Source organism: Bos indicus x Bos taurus, chromosome 4 (genome assembly GCF_003369695.1).
Source record: "Bos indicus x Bos taurus breed Angus x Brahman F1 hybrid chromosome 4, Bos_hybrid_MaternalHap_v2.0, whole genome shotgun sequence".
Lineage (NCBI taxonomy): Eukaryota > Metazoa > Chordata > Mammalia > Artiodactyla > Bovidae > Bos > Bos indicus x Bos taurus.
The window spans coordinates 32,647,434-32,674,792 of NC_040079.1; the positions used below are offsets into that span (position 1 = coordinate 32,647,434).

Below are 27,359 nucleotides of genomic sequence, written 5' to 3' on the forward strand. Positions count from 1 at the left end.
GAGTTAGCAATAGAATAGCAGCAACTATTACACTTCACAATACAATACAGTAACATTAAATCCACAGGGCAGAAATCTGTTTCAAGGGATATAAATTTTTTTGTTGTTTCTTTTTTCTTATCATTTTTTATTGGAATATAATTGCTTTACAATATTGTGTTTGTGCTGCACAACAACATGAATCAGCCATATATATATACATTGACTTTGGCTAAAATTATGCCTTTTAAGGCATAATTAAGAGGTAGTGATAGAAAAAAATGTGGTGGACTGGGCCAGAAAGACCTGTGGACCAAATCTGTGTTTGTGTTTCCTGGATATATAACATGAGCAACTTATCTAACCTTTTGGAGCCTGAATTTCTCGTTCATAAATTCAGTGGATAAATATTGAATACCTTATTAAAATAATCGGGTGCTATTTTAGGCATTCGGGATACGTCCAGGCAGATGTAGTTGTCTTAGGATAACATCAGACAAAAGTATCCCTGCCATGTCCTCAGAGAGCTTACATTTTATTTGGGAGAGACTTGCAATAAGCAGCAAACATGCTATGTAACAAAATTATGGAAGGTGATCATTTGCTATTTAGAAAATAAAGCAGAGAAGATGGAGTTGGGAATGTGGGAGTGAAGGAGGGTGTTGACAATTTCCAGGCAAGTGATCATGGTAGGCCAGTTCTTGGCAGTACTATCTTTCTAGTACATCAGGCGTAAAAGCTTGGAATCATATTTGACCCTTTTTTTGCTCATGCCACGTTTGTCAGGGAATCCATTTGTACCTCTCTTCAGGTATTTCCACAGTCTGACAGTTGTCACCATCTTCATCCTACCACTGATCCATGCTTCATCTACTGGAAAGTGAAGAGCCCTTAAAGAGTGACTAAATTTGAATAATGGAAATTTTATAGAGCAGATTTTTTTAATGTACATAATGTGTTAGGGCTGGTAATGAGCTAAGCTGTACAGAAGACCAAATTAGAACACTAAAATGGTTTATAGGAACAACTCACAGTTAAGCTACAGAATAGTGCTATTTCTGATGCTGTTCTAATTTAAAAGATCAAATTTAATATGTACATTTGGTTTTGTTTCCAAGAAAGAGGCAACATAAGCAGGCTAAATAAAGTTTAAGAAATACTATCAACAAACCTCAAAGCTTTAAAACAGAGTTGTTGTTTTTATTCCCCCAGAGACAAAAAGAAAATCTAGTATAGTCTATTTCCTGTAAAGTTTGAAAATGCTGATACAGTCGAGGTGATTTCTGCCAGTCTCTTCCTTGAAGTATTTTTAATGAAAGCTACGTAAGAGTAGATTTTTTTTCATGTGCTGATATTACATTTTCCATGAAATAACACTTTGAAAATTTAGGGAAAATAACCAGTACATCAAAACTGTAAAACACATGATGTATCTGCCTTTTACTTTCCTAAAATATTTCTAAAAGGCAAAACTCTGATGGTCATACAAATATAAAATGAATAAACAATGATTGTACTCGGTGTATAATTAATAAGCAAACTAGTTAGATATTAGAACCTAGTCTGAAGAGCATTTGAAAAGTAGGTGTTTTTAGGCAAAGTTAAGATCCAAGTAAAACCCAATAAAAGTGATTAATTTCCAACAAGGGTTTAAAACTATAACTGTTGGATTGTCTTACTCACCAAACACATATTACTTAAATCATCACCAGGCAAAATTCTACAAAGTAACAACATGTAGCTTCAGCCATCTGGGATCTTATATCAGTATTAACAGTACATTGGGGGCTTCCTTGGTGGCTCAGGTGATAAAGAATCCACCTGCAATGTGGGAGACCTGGGTTCCATCCCTGGGTTGGGAAGATTCCCTGGAGAAGGGAGCAGCTACCCACTCCAGTATTCTGGCCTGGAGAATTCCATGGACAGAGGAGCCCGGCAGGCTACAGACAGTAAATTAAACTAGGGACATTTCCCCTGCATGAGCCTTGGATGGTCTTTGCTCACATATGCTGTTGAAAGGACATGTTCTCTCACCTTTTTGCCTAATATCTGAGCTTTGGCTGCTTTTTATGATAGCTTTTAAAATCAGTTCCCAAATGTAAAAATGCTTTTATACTTTATTTTTTCCTCTTTTGCATGTATTAAAAAACTATCCAAATGCTATTCCCCACCCCATCCCCAAAAGAAACCAAGTTATTACATAACTGAGTAGCTGTGTGTTTTTTTCTGAGGATGCAAACTTAAACTATGTGGGAGTAAGTAAGCAACTTATTTACTAGTTGCTTCAAACTATAGAGGAATATTAAAAGGCCACTTAAGAAGCTTCCTTGGGAAAATTAATAATGGATGTAGATATTTAATAACTATGATAATATATTTGAAGTTTTAATATTGATTATATGTAAATTATTTTAAAAGAAACATGTCAAGGTTAGGTTGGGAGGAAAGGAAAACAGGTGGTTTGAGGCTCTGGGACTGACTCATGAGGTGGTGCCAGATGTTCCTTGCCACCTCATGGACAAACTGGGGCGAGAGAGTCAGATGAGGTACAGGTTGATGAACATGCTCTGGACATGTTCCATTCACCCTGGAGATGAGGATGTCTTAGGTTGCGGTTTAAATGATGCCAAAGAAAGCGGTAGTAAAGGCATTGATTTTCTGGAGCATTAAGCAGTCATCTGAATGACGGCTGCTTTAGGCCATCATTCCCCTGCCCATTTTGTACAGCTGTCATCCCATTCCATCCCTGGTGGCTCAGACAGTAAAGAATCCACCTGCAATGTGAGAGTTGTGGGTTCGTTCCCTGGAATGGGAAGATCCTCTGAAGGGGAAGGCGTGACAACCCACTCCAGTATTCTTGCCTGGAGAATCCCCATGTACAGAGGAGCCTGGCAGGCTACAGTCCATGGGATCACAAAGAGTCAGACATGACTGAGCGTCTGTGCACACAGCACAAGGCTTTTAAAGCCTGGAGACTAAAGGATCAGGTAAATGCATTATATTTAGTGTCACAGTTTCTGAGACAGTCAAGTATATGTACATAATATAGTGTTTTATGATGAAATTGAGACCTGACTGGTGTGACATTGTTATTTTAATAATTATTTTCAAGGAAAGAAGATTCCCCAAGTTTATAGCAAAAGAAATGGAGAGCGTGTATATAGAAGAGTTGCGGTCTTCAGTGAATTTGCTAATGGCCAATTTGGAGAGTCTTCCAGTTTCAAAAGGTGGTCCAGAATTTAAATTGCAAAAATTAAAACGTTCCCAGAACTCTGCCTTTTTGGACATAGGGGATGAGAATGAGATTCAGCTGTCAAAGTCCGACGTGGTGCTGTCATTCACCTTGGAGGTAAGTGCTTTTATCCCACGTTCGCTTCAGACAGCGTAAATGAGGCTGCAGGATAATTTCTGCTGACCTTTGTGATAACATTTCAAATTTAAAGCACCATGATATATTTTAAAGAGGTTAAATTATTCTTCATTGGCTAGACAATCAGATTGTGAATGCAAATTAATGCAAATTGTCCTTTAAACATAACAGTTGTATAAGGGTTCAGTTCAGTTCAGTCGCTCAGTCCTGTCCGACTCTTTGTGACCCCATGAACCGCAGCACGCCATGCCTCCCTGTCCATCACCAACTCCCGGAGTTCACCCAAACCCATGTCCATCGAGTCGGTGATGCCATCCAACCATCTCATCATCTGTCATCCCCTTCTCCTCCTGCCTTCAATCTTTCCCAGCATCAGAGTCTTTTCAAATGAGTCAGCTCTTTGATTCAGGTGGCCAAAATATTGGAGTTTCAGCTTCAGCATTAGTCCTTCCAGTGAACACCTAGGACTGGTGTCCTTTAGGATGGACTGGTTGGATCTCCTTGCAGTCCAAGGGACTCTCAGAAGTCTTCTCCAACACCACAGTTCAAAAGCATCAGTTCTTCAGCACTCAGCTTTCTTCACAGTCCAACTCTCACATCCATACATGACCACTGAAAAAAACCATAGCCTTGACTAGATGGACCTTTGTTGGCCAAGTAATGCCTCTGCTTTTTCATATGCTATCTAGGTTGGTCATAACTTTCCTTCCAAGGAGTAAGCATCTTTTAATTTCATGGCTGCAGTCACCATCTGCAGTGATTTTGGAACTCAGAAAAATAGTCAGCCACTGTTTCCCCATCTATTTCCCATGAGGTGATGGGACCAGATGCCATGATCTTAGTTTTCTGAATGTTGAGCTTTAAGCCAACTTTTTCACCCTCCTCTTTCACTTTCATCAAGAGGCTCTTTAGGTCTTCTTCACTTTTTGCCATAAGGGTGGTGTCATCTGCATATCTGAGGTTATTGATATTTCTCCTGGCAATCTTGATTCCAGCTAGTGCTTCCTCCAGCCCAGCATTTCTCATGATGTACTCTGCATATAAGTTAAACAAGCAGGGTGACAATACCCTTGACATACTCTTTTTCCTATTTGGAACCAGTTAGATAATAAAATAATGTAAGCTTTGAGGCAAGTCGCTTGGTGCCAGTGAGGCCAGTGTAAGTTTATTGGTAAAAGAAGTACTGAAACACACTTGAGTAGAAATAGGATTTAAAATATATAATTGAATTCTCTGTAGTTTGAAAACTCCTTTTGAGCTTTTGATTATTCTTGTTGTTAATCTACTTTGACTATGAGAATCAGATCACATAAACCAGCTATAATGTATAATATTACAAAAGATGCTTACTTCTTAGAAAAAAAGTTATGACCAACCTAAACAGCATATTAAAAAGCAGAGACATTACTTGGCCAACAAAGGTTCGTATAGTCAAGGCTATGGTTTTTCCAGTAGTCATGTCTGGATGTGTGAGTTGGACTATAAAGAAAGCTGAATGCCGAAGAATTGATGCTTTCGAACTGTGGTGTTGGAGAAGACTCTTCAGAATCCCTTAGACTGCAAGGAGATCCAACCAGTCCATTCTGAAGGAGATCAGTCCTGAGTGTTCATTGGAAGGACTGATGTTGAAGCTGAAACTCTAATACTTTGGCGACCTGATGCAAAAAGCTGACTCATTTGCAAAGACCCTGATGCTGGGAAAGATTGAGGGCAGGAGAAGAAGGGGACAACAGAGGATGAGATAGTTGGATGGCATCACTGACTCACTGGATATGAGTTCGAATAAACTCCAGAAGTTGGTGATGGACAGGGCGGCCTGGCAGGCTGCAGCCCATAGGGTCACAAAGAGTCAGACATGACTGAGCAAGTAAACTGAACTGAATGTCTGATATTGAGTACTATAGATGATGAGAAGTAAAGACTTCCTCCTTTCTGGGACTTGCAGTTTCCTTATAGGTACAGTAAAATTCTTTTTTTTAAAAAGCAAGTATAAATGTTGTTCATTTAAAATTGTGTTCCCCAAGACTGCACAATTCATCCCTTGTATACAAAGCACTGGAAACCAAAGATAACTGATCACTGACTGCTGCTGCTCTCTGTGGATATTTTTCATGATGCATTTCCTCACTGCTCATCTCTGTATATAGGTTTTTACACAACATCCACACATATGCTCAAAATATCTAGCTTAAATTTATAGCCTCTCAAAAATTAAAGCTTGTAGCTCTCTTCTTGCATTGTACTATTCTTTCTCTGCTGGGGCCCACTATTGCTATTTGAGTCTGCTAATTAACAAAGCAAAGTATGTAGTCTTAGGAGGTACAGTTTTAGATTTATTTGTTTATAATTCTTACACTTGGCTTGTTACCTTTGTGGCAGAAAAAGCAAATGTCTGCTTCTGTTCCTTCCTCCACTTATTCAACTTGAAATTCAGGTTTAAAGAGAAGACAACTGCCTCTCTTTTTTCATTTCTAGCCTAACCTTTCCTTTGTAAGTTAATAGGTTAAATTCAGTGTCAGAGTAGAAATAGGAGATTTTCTTCTGACTCCAAACTCGGTTCCGGGATTAGCTAATAACTTTGCCAAGTAGCTTTGCTCCTGGGTTTCTTCTCAATCTCTTTAACCTCATAACCTAAGAAAGTTTAATTTGAATCTAAGTAATATCTCAGGTATAAAATTTCCCATTCATTCCTGAGTCAGGTTTCCTATGGACTTAAATGATAAGTGCCAACTCCTTTTTTTCTTAAGGTTTTGTACAAACAAAATCAGCCATTTAATGACAGTCTAACTTTTCCTACCAAGAGTTTGGCATTTAAATTCATTAATGATAAAAATAATTTGAAAAGCAAATTATTTTTGTAATGTTTAAGCATACCATTATTTCTGTAAGCATGCACAACTGAAAACAGTTCAAAACACATTCTCTTTTCTCTATGGTTTGAAAATCTTACACCATTGTAAATAATTAGCTTTTATGAATTCTCTCTCCCTTTTGAAAACAAAATTATGCTCATGAGTTCATTTTTCTATGAATTGTTAGTCTGTGCTTTATTGCCAGTGTGTTCAACAGGGCTGTTCAGTTAACAATAAAATGGTGTTAGGAGGATAATATGAGTTAAAACTTCATTTAGCCATGGTCTAAGAAGCTTCCATATTTTTATAATTATTTTGACATGCTCTGTTACTGTGTCTGTGTAAGACAGATATTTTCCTGTCATAGCATAGTACAGATATGTTCCATAGTGCCTACAGTATTTTAAATAGGAGTGGTGTCTCAGAACAAGTTGAGGTCACTTTCAAGGGCAGACTACACCATGCTTGTCTGTAGAACTCCAGAGGGAATGGACTAGGTACCTCCTCCAGCCCCAGGGCTTCTGACCTTTGCCTAGCTAAACTGAATAATTATCCTTCATCCATTATCTAGGCTTCCCTCATCAGACACCAGATTTCAGCCTGAGAAAACTCAGAAAGGCAAGCAGTTAATCCATTTTAAGGGTTTCACATTTCATCCGTCAGGTTGAGTCTATTCAACGGAGGAGGAATTTTTTTTCTCCTAGAAACAGAAGTCCCAGTCTAAAGAATAAGGGCAGATTTGAAACACTGCTTCAATTTTATCATCTCTGTAAAATTTCTACCCACTCATCCCGTCTCCCACCACAGCACCTAACATAAAATTCAGTTATTTATTATATTATTCATTATCCGGTTTTCTCTTCTAGAATGTAAACTTTAGGAAGTTAACATTTAGCAAGTCTTTTTTTCTTCCGTTTTTGCTTACTGAGGTAAGAGCCTTCTGAAAGAGTACCTGGCCACTCAGTTGACGCGATAACTGTTTTTTGAGTTAGGGACTTTAATGGTATCAAAAATCAGCCATTGGCCTCACAAGATTACTTTTAGGTCTCTTCATTCATGAAGATTTCAGAGAGAATTATAAAGCAAACGACGAGCTAACTCACAAAACACTAACCTATACAGTGGTATGTCAAAATTAAATAGTCAAGTGAAGTTAGGAAAGTACTTATCCAGGAAGTGATGAGTCTGTATGTTGTAAGGGAAATGGTGTCAGTGGCATGAATATAGTTGATTTTCACACTGTTTTTTTTGGTAATAGGGCAGCAGACCCCATGACCTCCTCTGTATCTGGAGGTACGTTTATGGTCCCCTGTTCACCAGACTGCTGAGCTTCCTCTTACTGCAACCTGAACATGCCTGAGTTGCCACGTAACTCTGTGGATGGACAATGTCTTATTCAGAAACATGCTATTTCATATTTTGTACATTCTTCCCTTCTTTATGCTTCTAGAATAACTTTGTCTTATCCTTATTACATCATTCATCTAGAGAAATGGGAAGAGAAGACAGAACATGGATCAGTTTTATTTTCTGCAGTTTCATTATCAAGTTTTGCTGGGAATTGGTTGAAACAGTTACCTAAAGTTAGAGGAGATGATGGTCCATGGAATTCTTAGCTGCTTTTATCCTTCATAATTGAAACTAGCTGTGCTTTTCGAATTCCTTTTGGAAGTCAGATCTGCAGAATATTGTTGTTTTATTTACTTATATGTGTGGGCTTCCCCAGTGTCTCGGCGGGTAAATAATCTGCCTGCAATGCAGGAGACACGGGAGATGCAGGTTCTATCCCTGGGTAGGGAAGATGCCCTGGAGGAGGGCATGGGAACCCAGTCTCCATTCTTGCCTGGAGAATCCCATGGACAGAGGAGCCTGGCGGGCTACATGAGGTCACAAAGAGTCGGACACAACTGAGAATCTAAGCAGGCACGCGTGCATGGATTCACAATAGAAGTTACATCTTTTGAAAGTGGCGGTCCTGCAGGAGAGAATGTTCCCAACACAGAAGGGAGTGTTGTTTGGAGGGGCAGAAGACTGTTTCACAGTCATCTGGTTTAGGTTGTCCTGTTTATAGCATAGCTTGTAGTAGCGGTAACGGAAATAATGGTAAGCAGATGCTTCCTTTGTTCTCTCTTGCACTCTAGCTATTAAACACACAAAGGAAAGAAATGCAGGACAGATACAATGTGAACTCGTGCCATCGAGATTTCTAGATTTATCTAGTGTACTCAATTCTGTTTCATGTTTAGTACTTCACCTCAGCTTCCTTGAGTGTTAGAGCAGCTGTGAACACTGTTACTATTATCTATTCATTCTCACAGTCTGTTTTCATTGTGTTTATTTTTATTCATATGTTGGTATGCATTTCCGTATGACAAAATGATAAAAGCCATGGCTGAGGGAAGAAAATGCTTCTGAATTTGACTTGTATTTTTGGTGATCAGTTTCCCAATATGTTTTTTATGGAAAAACAAAACAGTAGGTATTTGTATTTACAAAAAAATCTTGTACCAGAACTAAAAGGAAAAAAAGTTCTATTAAGATGATTTGTTTCTTTGAGACTTTTTGCCTCAAGGTTCATATCATAACTCTACAAAAGGTATACTGATTTAGTAATGTATTTAAAAAATCAGTAAATGATACATTCATTTTTAGTGGATATTTTGGTAGCTACATGGCATGAATGCTGTTAATCTTGTTTGTACATATACAACAGGAGATCAATAAAATATATGTATTTTTTATTGAATAAATATATTCAATGAATGCCATTGAATATATTTTATGGATGTTGAAAATTTAGGAAAATTAATGATGCAAATATTTTTAAAAGGCTATAGTAAATAATATTCAGCAGTATTCATATTTTATATGTATATCCAGTGAGAATGTTAGGTTACAATATTTTAAGATTGGCAGCCTTTTATACAAAGATAAAAAGCACACTTGAAAAGTATGTTTTCCTTCTCCCCAGGAGTTATGAATATATAAGCTAATATCAGTCTTTCTACTCTTTTCCAGTAGACTTTATCAAATTAATGGATTGGGAAAATAGTTTCCCTTGTCTGGTTAATAGTAAGATATTCTTGGCAAGTTATATTTTTTATATTTTCATAAGATATACGTTGGCCATAAAGAAAATTCTTTTGTAAATGCTGATAGTCATATAAATGAGTATGGACATTTTCTGATGCCATGTATTGATTATCTGTGAATTGGTGTGATGGTGACAATGCCTAGCAGTCACCTTATATGGAATTCAACCTGTATTCTTGTAACATATTTACTGCATTTTCATCATTCTGCCTTACCTCATGCAGACCTGCCAAAATTGTTTTGTAGGATCTGAGTGTTTATCTCACTTCATTGTGGCTCATATCTAGAGACTTTAACTTAATTGCTGGTAGGAGATGCATCTTCAGATACCTGACTTTTTCAAAACGTTATGTACTATACCGTCCCATGAATAAAGATGGATTATAAAGAAGATAAAATACCATTGAGATTGTCAGATAATTATATCAATTGGTCTCTCTAATTGTAGTTCATGCTGCTGTCTCTGTTGCTAAATGTTTCAATTTGACAAATCTGTGAAACATTTTTCTTGTCTTTAGATTGTCATAATGGAAGTGCAAGGTTTGAGGTCAGTCGCTCCCAATCGAGTTGTTTACTGTACAATGGAAGTGGAAGGAGGAGAGAAACTGCAGACAGACCAGGCGGAAGCCTCAAGGCCACAGTAAGCCCGCTGGGAAAAGAATGTGTTTTCTTTCCCTCCCAAAGAAACGTGCCTTATCGATTTGCAGAATTGTGTGGTTTTGCACTCTGAAACTGTTACTTGGCTACCTTTGTCTCAACTGTGTTACAATCAGTGTGTGCCTTTCTGAATAATGAGGCTGTAATTAGAGCTATAGCAGAATCCCCTGTGTAGTGCAAACAGAAAATCCAGTATGCATATGTGAAACTAATTATTAGGCAATTAAATGTTTGTCAGTCATTCGTAAGGAAAGCATGTGTTATCATGTGTTATTTAAAAGGTAGTTCTATTTCAGTTACTAGTAATATAATATAATCTATAGCTTTTCCATTTCAGTGGCGGTGCTGAGGTAGATGTAGTGGGTGATGTCTTGGGATGCTCCAGTGAGTAGGCTTGAGTTAGAGAACCAGTTCATGACTACCGAGCAGTCACTGGAGATGCTAATGCTGTTCACTGCTGGCAGTTTTATGTTTCAGATGCTGGGAATGAGTGTAATTAAGTTTGGAAGATGTTCTGTTTAACTGATTTCAAACTTGCAACACATCACAACCTCTGGTAGAAATAACCTTACGTTGGCCAAAAGAATTCAAATGAAGATCCCCTGGCCTTAATCTGCACACTGCCTTTCAATAACACTTTTTTTATTCTATTTAAATTTCATTCAGAATTTCTTTACAGGACTTGGCATTTTTGCCTTATTATGGTGTCCATATGTGGAGTCTTCATTCAGGAAACCTCACCTTCTGAGCTTCTGGCTAATCACTGGCTAGGCACTGGATAGACAGAGATGAATAGGAAACTTTGATTTTTCTTAGAGCAGAGGGAGTCAAAGGAGGTACGCAGAGGATTACGAGTAACAGAACAGATGTGCACAGACTGTTACAGGGTTGAGAAGAAGCAAGCTGAAACTTCTCATCTTGCCTTACAAAACCCTACAGGTGTACCCCTGGCCAGTCTCACCTTACCTCTGGGACCTCACCTTACCCCTCTGTTCCTCTGGTCAGTCACTCTTCCACCTCCCTGGACCTCATGAAGTTCCTCTTACCTCTCAACCTTCTCTCGTCATGGCACTTGCTTTTTCCTCTGCCTGCAGTGACTTTGCCTCTTATCTTTTTAAAGCTGATCTTTAGTATTGAGAAATAATCATTTGCTGAGCACAATTCATTCCTTTAGATAACCCATTGCTAAGTGGATATTTTCTGACTCATCACTTTATAATTTTTAAATTAATGGTTTCTCATCTGTGTATTTTGTATTGTTTCCCTTCCTCTGTCTTTTTTGGGGGAAAAAAAACTTATTTGGCTGCACCAGGCCTTGGTTGAGGCACATAAGGATCTTCGATCTTCACTGCAGCGTGCAGGATGGATATATATATATATATATTTTTTTTTTTTTTTAAGTTGCAGCACGCAAACTATTCCCATGGGCAGAGGAGCCCGGTAGGCTGCAGTCCATGGGGTCTCAAAGAGTCGGACATGACTGAGTGACTTCACTTTCACTTTTCACTTTCATGCATTGGAGAAGGAAATGGCACCCCACTCCAGTGTTCTTGCCTGGAGAATCCCAGGGACGGGGGAGCCTGGTGGGCTGCCGTCTATGGGGTTGCACAGAGTCGGACATGACTGAAGCAACTTAGCAGCAGCAGCAGCAGCAGCACGCAAACTACTAGTTGTTGCATGTGGAGTGTAGTTCCCCAAGCAGGGATAGAATCCAAGCCCCCTGCACTGGGTGTGTGGAGTCTTAGCCACTGGACCACCAGGAAAGTCGCTGCTCTCTCCCTTTGAACAGAACTCTTGTCCTATCAGTCTTATGTCCTAGTACCTAGTAGACACTCAGCCAGAATTTACCAATTTGTGTGCCTGAGCTTACTTTTATGCCTTGTCACAGTAAATATTAAAGGGTGTTGTGTTTATTCCTGCAGCCAAATAGAATTGATTTATAATATGACAATGAAGTGAAAATAAGGAGGATAAACAGCTTTTTAAGAGGTTAAAACCTCTCAGGAAGAGGCTATTTGAGATGGAAAGGGAGATTGGAACCATTTCTAGGAGGGCATATGGAGTCAAGAGAGAGGTTTGGTATTTGTTTTAAAATATTAGCTGTTTAACTGTATTCACAGTGTTATGCAACCACTGTCAATTTTAAAGCATACTCATCACCTCGAAAAGAAAATCTTTTTTTTAAAAGCTTTATTTATTTTTTATTACTTGACCATACCATGTGGCCAGTTAGATCTTAGTTCCCCTTCAGTTCATTCACTCAGTTCTGTCCAACTCTTTGCAACCCCATGGACTGCAGCACACCAGGCTTCTCTGTCCATCAGCAACTCCTGGAGCTTATTCAAGCTCACGTCCATCGAGTCGATGATGCCATCCAACCGTCTCATTCTCTTTCATCCCTTTTGCCTCCTGCCTGCGATCTTTCCCAGCATAAGGGTCTTTTCCAGTGAGTCAGTTCTTCGAATCAGGTGGCCAAAGGATTGGAGTTTCAGCTTCAGAATCAGTCCTTCCAATGAATATTCAGGACTGATTTCCTTTAGGATGGACTGGTTGGATCTCCTTGCAGTCCAAGGGACTCTCAAGAGTCTTTTCCAACACCACAGTTCAAAAGCATCAATTCTTCCATGCTCATCTTACTTTATGATCCAACTCTCACATACATTTTTTTTGGTCTCCAAAATCATTGCAGATGGTGAATGCAGCCAAAAATTAAAAGACTGTTACTCCTTGGCAGGAAAGTTATGACCAGCCTAGACAGCATATTAAAAAGCAGAGACATTACTTTGCCAACAGAGGTCCATCTAGTCAAGGCTACGGTTTTTCCAGTAGTCATGTAAGGAGGTGAGAGTTGGACTATAAAGGAGAACGGGACAACAGAGGATGAGATGGTTGGATAGCATCACTGACTCAGTGGACATGAGTTTGAGTAAACTCTGGAAGTTGCTGATGGACAGGGAGGCCTGGAATGCTGCACTCCATGGGTCACAGAGAGTCGGACATGACTGAGTGACTGAACTGAACTGAACTCACATCCACACATGACGACTGATAAAACCATAGCTTAGACTGGACAGACTGTTGTTGGCAAAGTCTCTGCTTTTCAATATGCAGTCTATGTTGGTCATAGTTTTTCTTCCAAGAAGCAAGTGTCTTTTAATTACACGGCTGTTCCCTGGTGGCTCAGAGGTTAAAACGTCTGCCTCCAATGCGGGAGACCTGGGTTCAATCCCTGGGTGGGGAAGATCCCCTGGAGAAGGAAATGGTAACCCACTCCAGTATTCTTGCCTGGAGAATCCCATGGACAGAGGAGCCTGGCAGGCTACACTCCATGGGGTCACAAAGAGTCAGACACGACTGAGTGACTTCACTTGACTTCACTTCAGTCACTGTCTGCAGTGATTTTGGAGCCCAAAAAATAAAGTCTCACCGTGTCCACTGTTTGCCCTATTTGCCATCCAGTGATGGGACCTGATGTCATGATCTTAGTCTTCTGAATGCTGAGTTTTGAGCCAGCTTTTTCACTCTCCTCTTTCACTTTCATCAAGAGGCTCTTTAGTTCTTCACTCTCTGCCACAAGGGTGGTATCACCTGTTTATCTGAGGTTATTGATATTTCTCCTGGCAATCTTGATTCCAGCTTGTGCTTCAGCCAGCCTGGCATTTTGCATGATGTACTCTGCATATAAGTTAAATAAGCAGGTTGACAATACAGCCTTGGCTCATTCCTTTAGCAATTTGGAACCAGTCTGTTGTTCCATGTCCAGTTCTAACTGTTGCTTCCTGACCTGCATACAGATTTCTCAGGAAGCAGGTGAGGTGCTGTGGTATTCCCATCACTTTCAGAAGTTTCCACAGTTTATTGTGATCCACACAGTCAAAGGCTTTAGCTTAGTCACTAAAGCAAAAATAGACGTTTGTCTGGAACTCTTGTGCTTTTTCGATGATACAACGGGTGTTGGCAATTTGATCTCTGGTTCCTCTGTCTTTTCTAAATCCAGCTTGAACATCTGGAAGTTCATGGTTCACATACTGTTGAAGCCTGGCTTGGAGAATTTTGAGCATTACTTTGCTAGCATGTGGGATTAGTGCAACTGTGCAATAGTTTGAACATTCTTTGGCCTTTCCTTTCTTTGGGAATGGAATGAAAACTGACCTTTTCCAGTTCCACTACTAGGGATTGAACCCATGCCTCCTGCAGTGGAGACTTGAGGTCTTAACCATTGGACCACCAAGGTAGTCCCAAGAAACCCTTTACTTTTACATATCAACCTCAAATCACCTCAGCCCAACCAACTACTTACTGGCTTTCTGTCTCTATAGATTCGCCTGTTCAGGACATTTCATGTAAATGTCATATAATATGTGTTCTTTTGTGACTGGCTTCTTTCACTTAGCATGTTTTTCAGTGTTCATCCATCTTGTGGCATGTGTCAGGACTTCATTCCTTTCTATGGATGAATGGTATTCCATTGTATGTATATGCCAAATTTAGTTTATCCATGTAGGCTAATGACACTTGTGTTGTTTCTACCTTTTGGCTACTGTGGCTAATGCTTCAAGTAAATCTGGTATACAAATATCCACTGGAGTTCCTGTTTTCAGTTCTTTTGGGTATATATAGCCAGGAATGGAATTGCTGAATGATATATCATTCAGGTTTTTGATGATCCATCAAAATGCCTATTCACAGTGTACCATTTTACTTTCCCACCAGCAATGAAGAGTTAAATTTTTTCATATGCTCACCAGTGCTTGTTGTTTGGCCTTTTAAAAATATAAGTATATAGCGGTCCTAGTAAGAGTTAAGTAGTACTTTGTGGTTTTGATTTGCTCTTCTCTGATGAGAGTTGGACTGTGAAGAAAGCTGAGTGCTGAAGAATTGATGCTTTTGGACTGTGGTGCTGGAGAAGACTCTCAAGAGTCCCTTGAATTGCAAGGAGATCCAACCAGTCCATCCTAAAGGAGACCAATCCTGGGTGTTCTTTGGAAGGACTGATGCTAAAGCTGAAACTCCAATACTTTGGCCACCTCATGTGAAGACTTGACTCATTGGAAAAGACCCTGTTGCTGGGAGGGATTGGGGGCAGGAGGAGAAGGGGACGACAGAGGATGAGATGGCTGGATGGCATCACCAACTCGATGCATATGAGTTTGGGTGAAATCTGGGAGTTGGTAATGGACAGGGAGGCCTGGCATGCTGTGATTCATGAGGTCACAAAGAGTCAGACACGACTGAGCGACTAAACTGAACTGAATGATTAATGATCTTGAGCATCTTTTCATATCTTGTATTAGCCATCTTTAGAGAAAGAAATGTCTATTCAAATTCTTGGCTATTTTTTGAGTTGTTTGCCCTTTGGTTATTAACTTGAAAGAGCTATTTATATACTAGATTAGTTCAATTCAGTCAGTTCAGTCGCTCAGTCATGTCCCCATGGACTGCAGCACGTGAGGCCTCCCTGTCCATCAGCAACTCTCGGAGTTTAAGCAAACTCATGTCCATTGGGTCAATGATGCCATCCAACCATCTCATCCTCTGTCGTCCCCTTCTGCTCCTGCCTTCAATCTTTCCCAGCATCACGGTCTTTTCAAATGAGTCAGCTCTTCGCATCAGGTGGCCAAAGGATTGGAGTTTCAGCTTCAACATCAGTCCTTCCAATGAATATTCAGGACTGATTTCCTTTAAGATGGACTGGTTGGATCTCCTTGCAGTCCAAAGGGAGTCTCAAGAGTCTTCTCCAACACCTCAGTTCAAAAGCATCAATTCTTCTGCACTCAGCTTTCTTTATTGTCCAACTCTCACATCCATACATGACTACTAGAAAAACATAGCCTTGACTAGATGGACTTTTGTTGGCAAAGTAATGTCTCTGCTCTTTAATATTGCTGTCTAGGTTGGTCATAACTTTTCTTCCAAGGAGTAAGCATCTTTTTATTTCATAGCTTCAGTCACCATCTGCAGTGATTTTGGAGCCCAAGAAAATAAAGTCTGCCACTGTTCCCACTATTTCTTCATCTATTGCCATGAAGTGATGAGACTGGATGCCATGATCTTTGTTTTCTGAATGTTGAACTTTATGCCAACTTTTTCACTCTCCTCTTTCACTTTCATCAAGAGGCTCTTTAGTTCTTCACTTTCTGCCATAAGGGTGGTGTCATCTGCATATCGGAGTTTATTGATATTTCTCCTGGCAGTCTTATTTCCAGCTTGTGCTTCATGCAGCCCAGCGTTACTCACAGTGTACTCTTCATATAATTTAAATAAGAATGGTGACAGTATACAGCCTTGACGTACTCCTTTTCATATTTGGAACCAGTTTGTTGTTCCATGTCAAGTTTTAACTGTTGCTTCTTGACCTGCATACAGACTTCTCAAGCGGCAGGTCAGGTGATCTGGTATTCCCATCTCTTGAGGAATTTCCAGTTTGTGATCCACACAGTCAAAGGCTTTGGCATAGTCAATAAAGCAGAAATAGATGTTTTTCTGGAACTCTGTTGCTTCTTCGATGATCCAGCAGATGTTGGCAGTTTGATCCCTGGTTCCTCTGCCTTTTCTAATTCCAGCTTGAACATCTGGAGGTTCACGGTTCACGTACTGTTGAAGCCTCAGTTCAGTTCAATCGCTCAGTCATGTCCGACTCTTTGTGATCCCATGTACCGCAACACGCCAGGCCTCCCTGTCCATCACCAAATCCTGGAGTTCACCCAAACCCATATCCATCGAGTCAGTGATGCCATCCAACCATCTCGTCCTCTGTCGTCCCCTTCTCCTCCTGCCCTCAATCTTTCCCAGCATCAGTTTCTTTTCAAATGAGTCAGCTGTTCTCATCAGGTGGCCAACATATTGGAGTTTCAGCTTCAACATCAGTCCTTCCAGTGAACACCCAGGACTGATGTCCTTTAGGATGGCCTAGTTGGATCTCCTTGCAGTCCACAATACTCTCAAGAGGCTTCTCCTGGCTTGGAGAATATTGAACATTACTTTGCTAGCATGTGAGATGAGTCCAATTGTGTGGTAGTTTGAGCATTCTTTAGCATTGCCTTTCTTAGGGTTTGGAATGAAAACTGACCTTTTCCAGTCCTGTGGCCACTGCTGAGTTTTCCAAATGTGCTGGCATATTGAGTGCAGCACTTTCACAGCATCAGCTTTTAGGATTTGAAATAGCTCAACTGTAATTCCATCCCCTCCATTTGCTTTGTTCATAGTGATGCTTTTCCTAAGGTCTACTTGATGTCACATTCCAGGATGTCTGGCTCTAGGTGAGTGATCACACCGTTGTGATTATCTGAGTCAAGAAGATCTTTTTTGTACAGTTCTTCTGTGTATTCTTGCCACCTCTTCTTAATATCTTCTGCTTCTGTTAGGTCCCTACCATTTCTGTCTTTTATTGAGCCCATCTTTGCCTGAAATGTTCCCTTGGTGTCTCTAATTTTCTTGAAGAGATATCTAGTCTTTCTCATTCTACTGTTTTCCTCTATTTCTTTGCACTGATCACTGAGATACTAGACCCTTTATATATATATAAACATATATATATACGTATATATATATACGTATATATACACACACACATATATATATGATTTGCAAATGTTTTCTTCCATTCATGCATTGTCTTTTTACTTTGTTGGTAAAAATCTTTTGAAGCATAAGTTTTATCTAGTTTTTGTTGCTTGTGCTTTTGGTGTTGTATCTTAGAATCTAGTGCCAAATCCAAGGTCACATACATTTATTTATTCCTGTGTTTTTTTGCCTACACTCTCATGATTTCAGCTTTTATATTTAGGTCATTGATCCATTTTAAGCTAATTTTGGTACGTAGTATGTAGGGTATGTAGGGCTTCCCTGGTGGCTCAGAGTTTAAAGCATCTGCCTGCAATGCGGGAGACCAAAGTTTGATCCCTGGGTTGGGAAGATCCCCTGGAGAAGGAAGTGGCAACCCACTCCAATAGTCTTGCCTGGAGAATCCCATGGAGGGAGGAGCCTGGTAGGTTACAGTCCATGGGGTCGCAAAGAGTCGGACACAACTGAGCTACTTCACTTTTCATGTAGGGTATAACTTCCTTCTCTTGTGTATGACAATCCAATTGTCCCAACACCTCAAAAGTATTCTAATGATACATCTTTATGTTTATTCTTATGCTAGTACCACATTATCTTGTTTTCCATCGCTTTGTATTAAGTTTTAAAATCAAGGGCGTGTGTCTTCCAAATACATTCTTTTTCAGGATTGTTTTGGCTATTCTGATTTTGCATATTAGTTTTAGGATCACTGTCAATTTCTGCAAAAACTTTGTAAATATCACCAGCTAAGTTTCAGATAGGAATCGTAATGGACCTGGGGTCAATTTGGAGCGTATTGCCATCTTAACAATATTAAGTCTTCCTACTGAGGAACATGGGATGTCTTTGCATTTCTGAATCTATAATTTTTTTCCAGTGTTTTGTAGTTTTCAAGATATGTTTTTTACTTCTTTGGTTAAGTTTATTTCTAGTATTTTATTCTTTTTGATGTCATTATTAATGGAATTGTTCATTTAAATTTATTTTTGGATTATTTATTGCAAGTGTATAGAAATACAGTTGATTTTTATATATTACTTCCATATAATGTACCCTTACTGAACTTGTTTATTCTAATGATTTTTACTGGATTTATTAGACTTTTCTCTATTTAACATGACATTTGCAAATAATGATTCTTTTACTTCTTATTGTCCAATCTGAATTCTTTTTAATTTTTTGCATAATTGCCCTAGCTCCTTCAGTACAATGTTAGATAGAAGTGGCAAGAATGTACATTCTTTTATTGTTGATTATAGGGGAAAAGCATAGTCTTTCATCATTAAACATGATGTTAGCTGTGCCTTTTTAATAGATACCCCTTATCTGTTTGAGGAAACTCTCTTCTATTGCTAGTTTGAGTGGATTTTTTTTCCATGAAAGAGTATTGGACTTTGTCAGTTGTCTTCTTTGCTTCTGTTGAGATGATCATGTGGTATTTGCCTTTTATTCTATCAGTATGGTACATTGCATTATATGGTATTGGGGGTGTTAAACCAACCTTGCATTTCTGATGTAATTGCCACTTGGTCATGATATGTAATTCTTTTTGTTACTGGATTAAGTGTTCTAGTATCTTGTTAAGGATTTTTTAAATCTATGTTCATAAGAAATTGGTCTGTAGTACCCATTCCTGGTGACTTCTGTCTGGGTTATATTGGCCTCATAAAAACTTCTTGGAAGGGTATGAAAAATTGGTATTAATTATCATTTATGTGTTTGGTAGAATTACCAATGGTACCATCAGGGGTTGGATTTTTGTTTGTAGGTCTTTTGTGATTACTAATTCTGATTACATAATGAACCATGAGCCCTGCTAGGTTAGGTTCTTGGTGAAAACCTGCTTTACAGAAGGCTGCCTTCTTGCTGTGTCTTCACATAGTGAAGAGAACCATCTCACTTCTCTTCATCCTCTTAAAGGACAGCCATATTTTCATGGGTCTCTCCCCACATGACCTCATCTGAGCCCAATTACCTCCCAGAGGCCCTGCCTCCAAGTAAAATCACATTGGGGATTAGGGTGTTAGCATATTAATTTGGAGGGTTCATAAACACTACCCTACTCTAGCACTCCATGAGTTCTTAAGGGAGTGCAAAGGCCCTTAGAAGCTCAATACCATGATGTTTTTAAAGAATCTTTTTTTTTCTTCAAGTTTTACTGATGTATAATTTATATATAAAACTTCCCTGGTGGCTCTTCTTTTATTGAAATTTAGATGATTTTTAATATATTTATACACTTGTGCTATCATCACAATTCAGTTTCAGAACACATTATTTCACAAAATTGCTTCATTCCCATTTGCAGTCTTACTCAGTTCCAGGAAACCACTCATATGCTTTCTAGCTCTATAATTTTTTTATGAACATTTCATATAAATGATATGTAAAATATAGTCTTTTGTATCTGGCTCTTTTTTCTCTTGGCATAATCTCTACAAAGTGTATTTAATTGATACTTAAATATTTGTTCAATGAAATGAGTTAATTTGATACTTAAATATTTGTTCAATGAAATGAGTTAATTTTTATATAGTTATTTTAACAATAACTTGTGTCACAAATAGTAAAATTTTCAAAAAATGCTTCCTATTTAATTTCTAATAAATTCAGAATGTATTCATAAAGAGATGCTATACTAGGAAAATTACACATGGACACTTTAAATGAATTAAAATATTTGTGAGTTAGAAAATATTACAGTAAGCCTTCAATACTATTTTCTTGGGGGCTTCCCAGGTGGCACTAGTGGTAAACATCCAACCTGCCATTGCAGGAGATTTAACCTATATCCCAGGTTTAGTCCCTGAATCAGGAGGATTTCCTAGAGGAGGAAATAGCAACCCACTCCAGTATTCCTACCTGGAGAATCCCATGGAAAGGTGAGCCTGGTGGGCTACAGTCCACAGGGTTGCAAAGAATTAGACACGACTAAAGCGACTTAATGCACGGACAGTCCTTTTTATTACTCTTACCACAGGGAAATTTGGCGGAAATATCTTATGCGCATTTCCTCATGAATTCTGAGTTAATTTGTAAGAACTAAAGGATGTGTTTATTATTGTTCCTAGCACAAATTTCCTTAAAGATGTATCTCCTAAATGCTGACCAACTGCAGCTTTTCAGCAATGTGGTTACTTTTATCTTGAATTCATCTTACTCAACAGGAAACGGATTCATCTCCTCCATCATAATAGTGAATTATGCCTTGGACAATTTTTCTAAATTTTACTGTTTAACAATTTGTGCTTTGTTGGAGATCGATTCATCCTTCTGTCTGATAGTAAAGTGCCTTATTTAGTCCATATTCCCAATAAATGTAATCAGGATTTCTAGCCATTGCCTATTTCATTCCTATAATTCAGATTTCCTGCCAGCAATTAGGTAGAAAACAGCGTGTGAGGTTGGTACATAACTTAGAATATAGAACCTGGGATCTAATAAAAACGATGTTTATAGACAAGTCTGATTCGTGAAGAGTGGTAGTCATCTATTGAAGCTTTATTTGTACCTTTGTTTTCTTTTTTAATAGAGATGAGGGGAATGTAGACAAATGGTATCGTCAGTCGAGAAAATTCGTCGTTTCATAGTCTCTCAGTGAACCTGGGAAAGTTTGGTTCTCTAGCATTGTTGCTCCACTTTTATAGCTTTTTACCATTTTGAGATATTTCATTATTTCAGTTTTAGCCCATACCCTTAATGATACCATCTGAATGGAAGTAGAGAGATAGTCAGACAACAGGCTGATGCTGGAAGGGACAGGGAGTGACTTCTTCTTGTCATGTAGTGGTCACCAATCTCTTCATATGTGGTGATCTTTGCACACTTACACACTTGCCCTACAGACAATGAGCATTCTTCGAGTGCGTAAAACATAAGAGCTAATGGTACCCTATGGAAGGCCAAGGTAGATCTTGGTTCTGGGGAAATAAATGCAAGGAAATTCATTTTAAAAAAACAAATCAGGAACTTCTGGGAGCTGGGAATGGGAAGTTACTTTTCAAGGAGTGCATGCTAAGTCACTTCAGTCATGTCCACCTCTTTGTGACCCCATGGACTGTAGCCCACCAGGCTCCTCTGTCTATGGGATTCTCCAAGCAAGAGTACTGGAGTGGGTTGCCTTTTCCTTCTCCAATGCAACCAGTATAATGTTTCAAATATGCAAGGTGACTAAAATTCAAGAGATTTGCTGTCTGTAGTTGTACCCATAGTTAACAATACTGTATTGTTCTCCTAAAAGTTCTTTAAGGGGTAGATCTCTTGTTAAATGTTCTTGCCACACACAGAAAAGATCCTAGGAAATTGCACTGTTTTTTGCGATACCCTCTCTCTCTCTCATCCAGTGGTACTCTCTTATTAAAGACACTTGAAGGTTAATAGGTCTCTGTCCCTGACCCCCATCAAAGCAAATAATAAAATAGAAAGGCAAGGAACAGTAAGAAAAGCTATTGAGTTGTGTCATTAGACAAATATATTTATGCTTATTGGAACAGAACATTCTTCTACCTCATGGAAATGATGGGAAACGCAGACTTTAGTACTTGCTTCTGGAAACTTTAAATTCTGAACCAGAATTCTAATAATCTGTCAAACTATTGAAAGATTATTGCCACTTATGGGAAGCTTAACAGAATGACAAGCTACTGGGACACATGTTTAAGAGAGATTAAATAAAAATAAACCAAGAGAAAGGTAACCATATTTTTTCAAAAAAACATAGTTGTTTCCATTTTAGTATCTACTAAGGCCAAAATTAGTTTTGAAGTGTTATTCTTTATCCAGCTACTCTTGCTCATGAAAGATAGAATATACTACATTTTAAAATCATCTGTCAAAAATATGCCTATTCTTAATGCATCAAAAGGAAAACACAAACCACACACATTTCATTTTTCTCATTTTCATCTTTAAAAATACGATATTCTCTCCTCTTAAATAAATTTGCCAGAAATAACATTTTTGTCAAACTCATGCTACTGGTGCAGAAGAAAATGAAGCCTAAAGAGACAGACATTGGCCAAATACAGAAATTACATTCATTGAGAGATTATTTGGAAGTAAAAGAAGCTAATGTGTGGATTCTGATCATTGGTGGCATCTGAATTAGAGGGAAAGCATGATGGATTAAGATTCCAGATGCTTGGTGAAAAGCACTAATGGAAAACAGCATTGAGAGAGCTCGGGAGAAAGTGTGTATCTATGAGTCTCAACATCTCAAGGAGGGATTTACAGTTTGTAAGTAAAATGAAAAGAAAGTGAAAGTTGCTCAGTCATGTCCAACTCTCTGAGACCCCATGGACTACACAGTCTGTGGAATTCTCTAAGCCAGAATACTGGAGTGAGTAGTCTTTCCCTTCTCTGGGGGATCTTCCCAACCCAGGGATGGAACCCAGGTCTCCTGCATTGCAGGTGGATTTTTTTTTTACCAGCTGAACCTCAAGGAAAGCCCAAGAATACTGGAGTGGGTAGCCTATCTCTTCTCCAGTGGATCTTCCTGACCCAGGAATCGAACTGGGGTCTCCTGCATTGCAGGCAGATTCTTTACCAAATGAGCTATCAGGGAAGCCCCTGACGTTCCCTTATAATCCTTGACTTTGTTCCAGAGAAATGTTTTGGAGCTATTTTCATCATTATTTGATCTACGTAGCCAATTTATTGAGTGGAAAACATTTCACAGAGTGTAAGTAGCAAACAACTTTTCTCATGGTACTGCTCTCAGATGTGCTCCAGAAATACCCTCCTGTTCTAGTGGGAGAGATCTTAGCAGAAACCAGAGCTTTGCTGCCCATCCAATAACATGTTTGAAAGTGAGAGTGTTAGTTGCTTGATTGTGTCCAGCTTTTTGCAACCCCATGGGCTTGTAGCCCACCAGGCTCCTCTGTCCATGGAATTCTCCAGGCAAGAATACTGGAGTGGGTTGTCATTTTCTTCTCCAGGGTATCTTGCCAACCCAGAGATGAAACCTGGGTCTCCTGCATTGCAAGCAGATGCTTTACACTCTGAACCACTTTTCAGGTGTCAAATAACATGTTTAGGTGTTCAAATTTCCCTATCACTTTAAATCAAAACCTACCCATTTCAAAAGGGTAAGATTTCCCTTGGTGGCTTCCCAGTGGCTCAGATGGTAAAGCATCTGCCTGCAATGCAGGGACCCGGGTTCAATCCCTAGGTCAGAAAGATGCCCTGAAGAGGTAAATGGCTACCCACTCCAGTATTCTTGCCTGGAGAATTCCATTCACAGAGGAACCTGGTGGGCTACAGAACATGGGATCACAAAGAGTCAGACATGACTGAACGACTAACGCTTTCACTGTCACATTCTTTTCCTTTCTTTCCTCCCAGCATGCCCAGAAACCCGTCCTGGGGAAAGGGTACTGTTGTCTGTTCCTCACTTGCATTTTGTTTTTGCCTGCTCGTATGTTCTTTTCTACCAATTTTGGGTAGGCTGGAGGAGGGAAGAGGTGAAGGGGCAAAATGCCATTGTATTAATATACAAGCGCTCTCTGTGGTCCTCTCTTGGTTAGTAGATGCCTTCTATCATGGAAAATGTCCACATTTAACCTTTCTCTGGTGCAGTTCCTTGGAGAAACACCCCCTGCTGCCCAGAACTTCTGACCTCACGCTCTTCTTTTCTAGAATAATGCATTCTGTAGCCACCTTCTTTCCTCTTCCCCTGAGCCATTGCTTTAATAATGTTACCCACAAGTCCTCTTCCTGCTTGAATCTAGTTTTCTCAGCAGATGGCTCACATATTGGGTTGGCCTGAAGGGAGAAAGAGGGTGGCAGTGGATGAGATGGTTAGATAGCATCACCAACTCAATGGACATGAATCTGAGCAAACTCCGGGAGTTAGTAGAGGATAGAGCAGCCTGGCCGGAGAAGGCAGTGGCAACCCACTCCAGTACTCTTGCCTGGAAAATCCCATGGATGGAGGAGCCTGGTAGGCTGCAGTCCATGGTGTCACTAGAGTCAGACACGACTGAGCGACTTCACTTTCACTTTTCACTTTCATGCATTGGAGAAGGAAATGGCAACCCATTCCAGTGTTCTTGCCTGGAGAATCCCAGGGATGGGGGAGCCTGTTGGGCTGCCGTCTATGGGGTCGCACAGAGTCGGACACGACTGAAGCGACTTAGCAGCAGCAGCAGAGCAGCCTGGCGTGCTGCAGTCCATGGGATCAAGAATCAGACACAATTTAGTGACTGGACAACAACAAAATTTCATTCAGCTTTCTCCATAAGATGTTAATGAAAAAACCCAAATGAACTTTTAGGTCAACACAGTAAATTGGAGACCTAGGTTTGATCCCTGGGTCAGGAAGATCCCCTGGCGAAGGGAATGGCTACCCGTACTCCAGTATTCTTGTATGGAGAATCCCACAGACAGAGGAGCCTGGGGCAGGGCTGCAGTCCGTGGGGTCACAAAGAGTTGGAGACGACTGAGTGACTTCCGCTTTACCTTTAATAAAATGGAAGTTCCTTCAATACAAAGGCTGTATATGATACCTCCTGGTTCTTGTCTAGCACCAGCCACAGATAATATGGCCCATTTGTGGTCTGTAATCTAATTAAAATGTTTTCTCTACTACTTAGATTATTTTAAAAAATACAGTCTCTCAGTAGGTATCAGAGTAAGACTCTTGAGCCAGCACCTACCCAGATTAACAGGATATCCAGTCCTCATTCTCACACCCCAAGCTCCCATTTATCTAGAAGTTCCTTTGGAAACATATACCCTTTAAAGGACCAGTTCTTCTGCTTCTGTGTGCCATGTTGAGGCTGGAATTCAAAAGCACTTTCAGATCTTTGTTACCCTGGATACCCTGAGATGAGGGACCACTTGGGTAAACAAGAGGACTTGCCGAGGGATACAGAGGCACAAGTTCAGCTTTAACAGAATTGGTATATGATTCTTCTAGTTCATAAATACTGCTCCCTGAAGCCCTTCTTTTCAGGGAAGAGCCTGCTAAGTGCAAGTTCTCTCTCAACCCACTTTTCAGACTTCTTTCTTTAACTTTACAAAAGAAAGGTTCACCTCTCATCCAACTTGAATCTTACCATGATGTTTTTCCTAGAGTAGAAAACCTCCACATCACCATTCAAAAAGCAAAAAAAATTAATGTTCCTGGTAGTTTTGAGAAAACAGTTGACCAATGATATAATAAATCCTCCTGCAAATTAGATGTCTTCTATTTCTCTGCTTTCAACAAAGTTGATGGATTTATTCAAGTTTTAAACTGCTGGATGATTGAAAAATAGTTTTTGCTTATCAATCACTGTATTTTTGTACATTCAAATATGAAGGGGACAAATTGATAGTGCTGTAATAATGCCCCATCTACTTATTTTCTTAGAAATTGTAGGAAAGAAGGAAAACTTGGGTTAAAATTGATGTTGAACTGTCTCAGTGTAGAATTAAGCTACAATCATTTGTATATACATGAAATAATGGGAAAAATAGCTCTATCCATTTCATTGACATGCATTTCTAATGAATATTTTTACTTTTCATATTTATCAATATTCATTTGTCATACTTCTTTTGGATCACTTGAATAGTAATTGTAATAAACTAAATTTAGAAGGAATTTTACTTTGATTTTTATTTTTGACAAATTTTGTATGTATTTAAGATGTCCAATGTGATTCCTGTTATGTGCAAACATTTTAAATTGATCTAACTATGGTAATCATTTCACATATTCATCACCTCCCATAGTCACCTTTGTGTGTGAGTGTGGTGAGAACCCTTGATCTAGTCTTAAGAAATTTCAAGTATACACATTATTATTAGTCACCATGCTGTACTTGAACCTTTCATAACTCAAAATTCATACCCTTTGATCAGTATCTTTCCTTTTCCTCCACCTCCCAGGCTGTTGGTAACCAACATTCTATCTGTCATTATGAGTTAGATTTTTTGTTTAAGATTCCACATATAAGTGAGATAATACACTATTTGTCTTTTTGTGTCTGGCTTATTTCACTTAACGTAATGTCTTTTTTTTTTTTTTGGCTATATCAATTTATTTTTTTTATTTTATTTTTAAACTTTACATAATTGTATTAGTTTTGCCAAATACCAAAATGATGTAATGTCTTCCAAGCATTCAATATTTCCATGCTATTGCAAATGACAGGACTTCCTTCTTTTGTAAGGCTGTGTAATATTCTGTTGTATGAATAACACATATTCTTTCTATAGATGGGTACTTGTTTCCCTATGTTGGCTACTGTGAATAATACTGCCATGAACATGTGTTAGTCGTGTCTGACTCTTTAGGACCCCATGGACTGTAGCACGCCAGGCTTCCCTTGTCCTTCACTATCTCCCAGAGTTTGCACAGGCTCATGTCCTTTGAGTCATGTCCTTCTCCTCCTGTCCTCAATCTTTCCCAGCATTAGGGTCTTTCTCAATGAGTCAGCTTTTCACATCAGGTGTCCAAAAGTACTAGAGCTTCAGCATCAGTCCTTCCAATGCAATGAACATAGGAGTAAAAATATCTCTTCAAGATGGAGATTTTATATCCCTGACTATATACTCAGAACTGGGATTGCTGGATCATTTGCTTGATCTACTGTTAATTTTTGACAAACCTCAGTAATGTTCTCCATGCAACGACATCATTTTTTTATATATGAACAGTGTTAGGAGGGTTCCAGCTTTTTCATATCCTTACAGTCACTTGTTTTCTTTTGTTATGTAGATAATAGCCATCCTTACACGTGTAATGTGACATCTCATTGTGGTTTTGAATGGCACTTTCCTGATTACTGATGTTGAGCATCTTTTCATATATCTGTTAGCCATTTGTATATCTTCTTTGGAGAAATACTATTTCTGTT

At 39.1% G+C, this 27,359-nt stretch overlaps 1 protein-coding gene across 16 annotated transcripts in view; it reads left to right on the plus strand.

Annotated features, from left to right (window-relative positions):
• CADPS2 (calcium dependent secretion activator 2) overlaps window positions 1-27,359 on the plus strand; it is a 577,723-nt gene that overhangs the window by 240,017 nt on the left and 310,347 nt on the right. For all 16 annotated transcript variants that reach the window (XM_027539120.1, XM_027539121.1, XM_027539127.1 and 13 more), the window contains 2 exons: window positions 3,092-3,328; window positions 9,813-9,934. In XM_027539120.1, coding sequence (XP_027394921.1) covers window positions 3,092-3,328; window positions 9,813-9,934 — 359 coding nt within the window. The remainder of the gene's footprint in view (window positions 1-3,091; window positions 3,329-9,812; window positions 9,935-27,359) is intronic.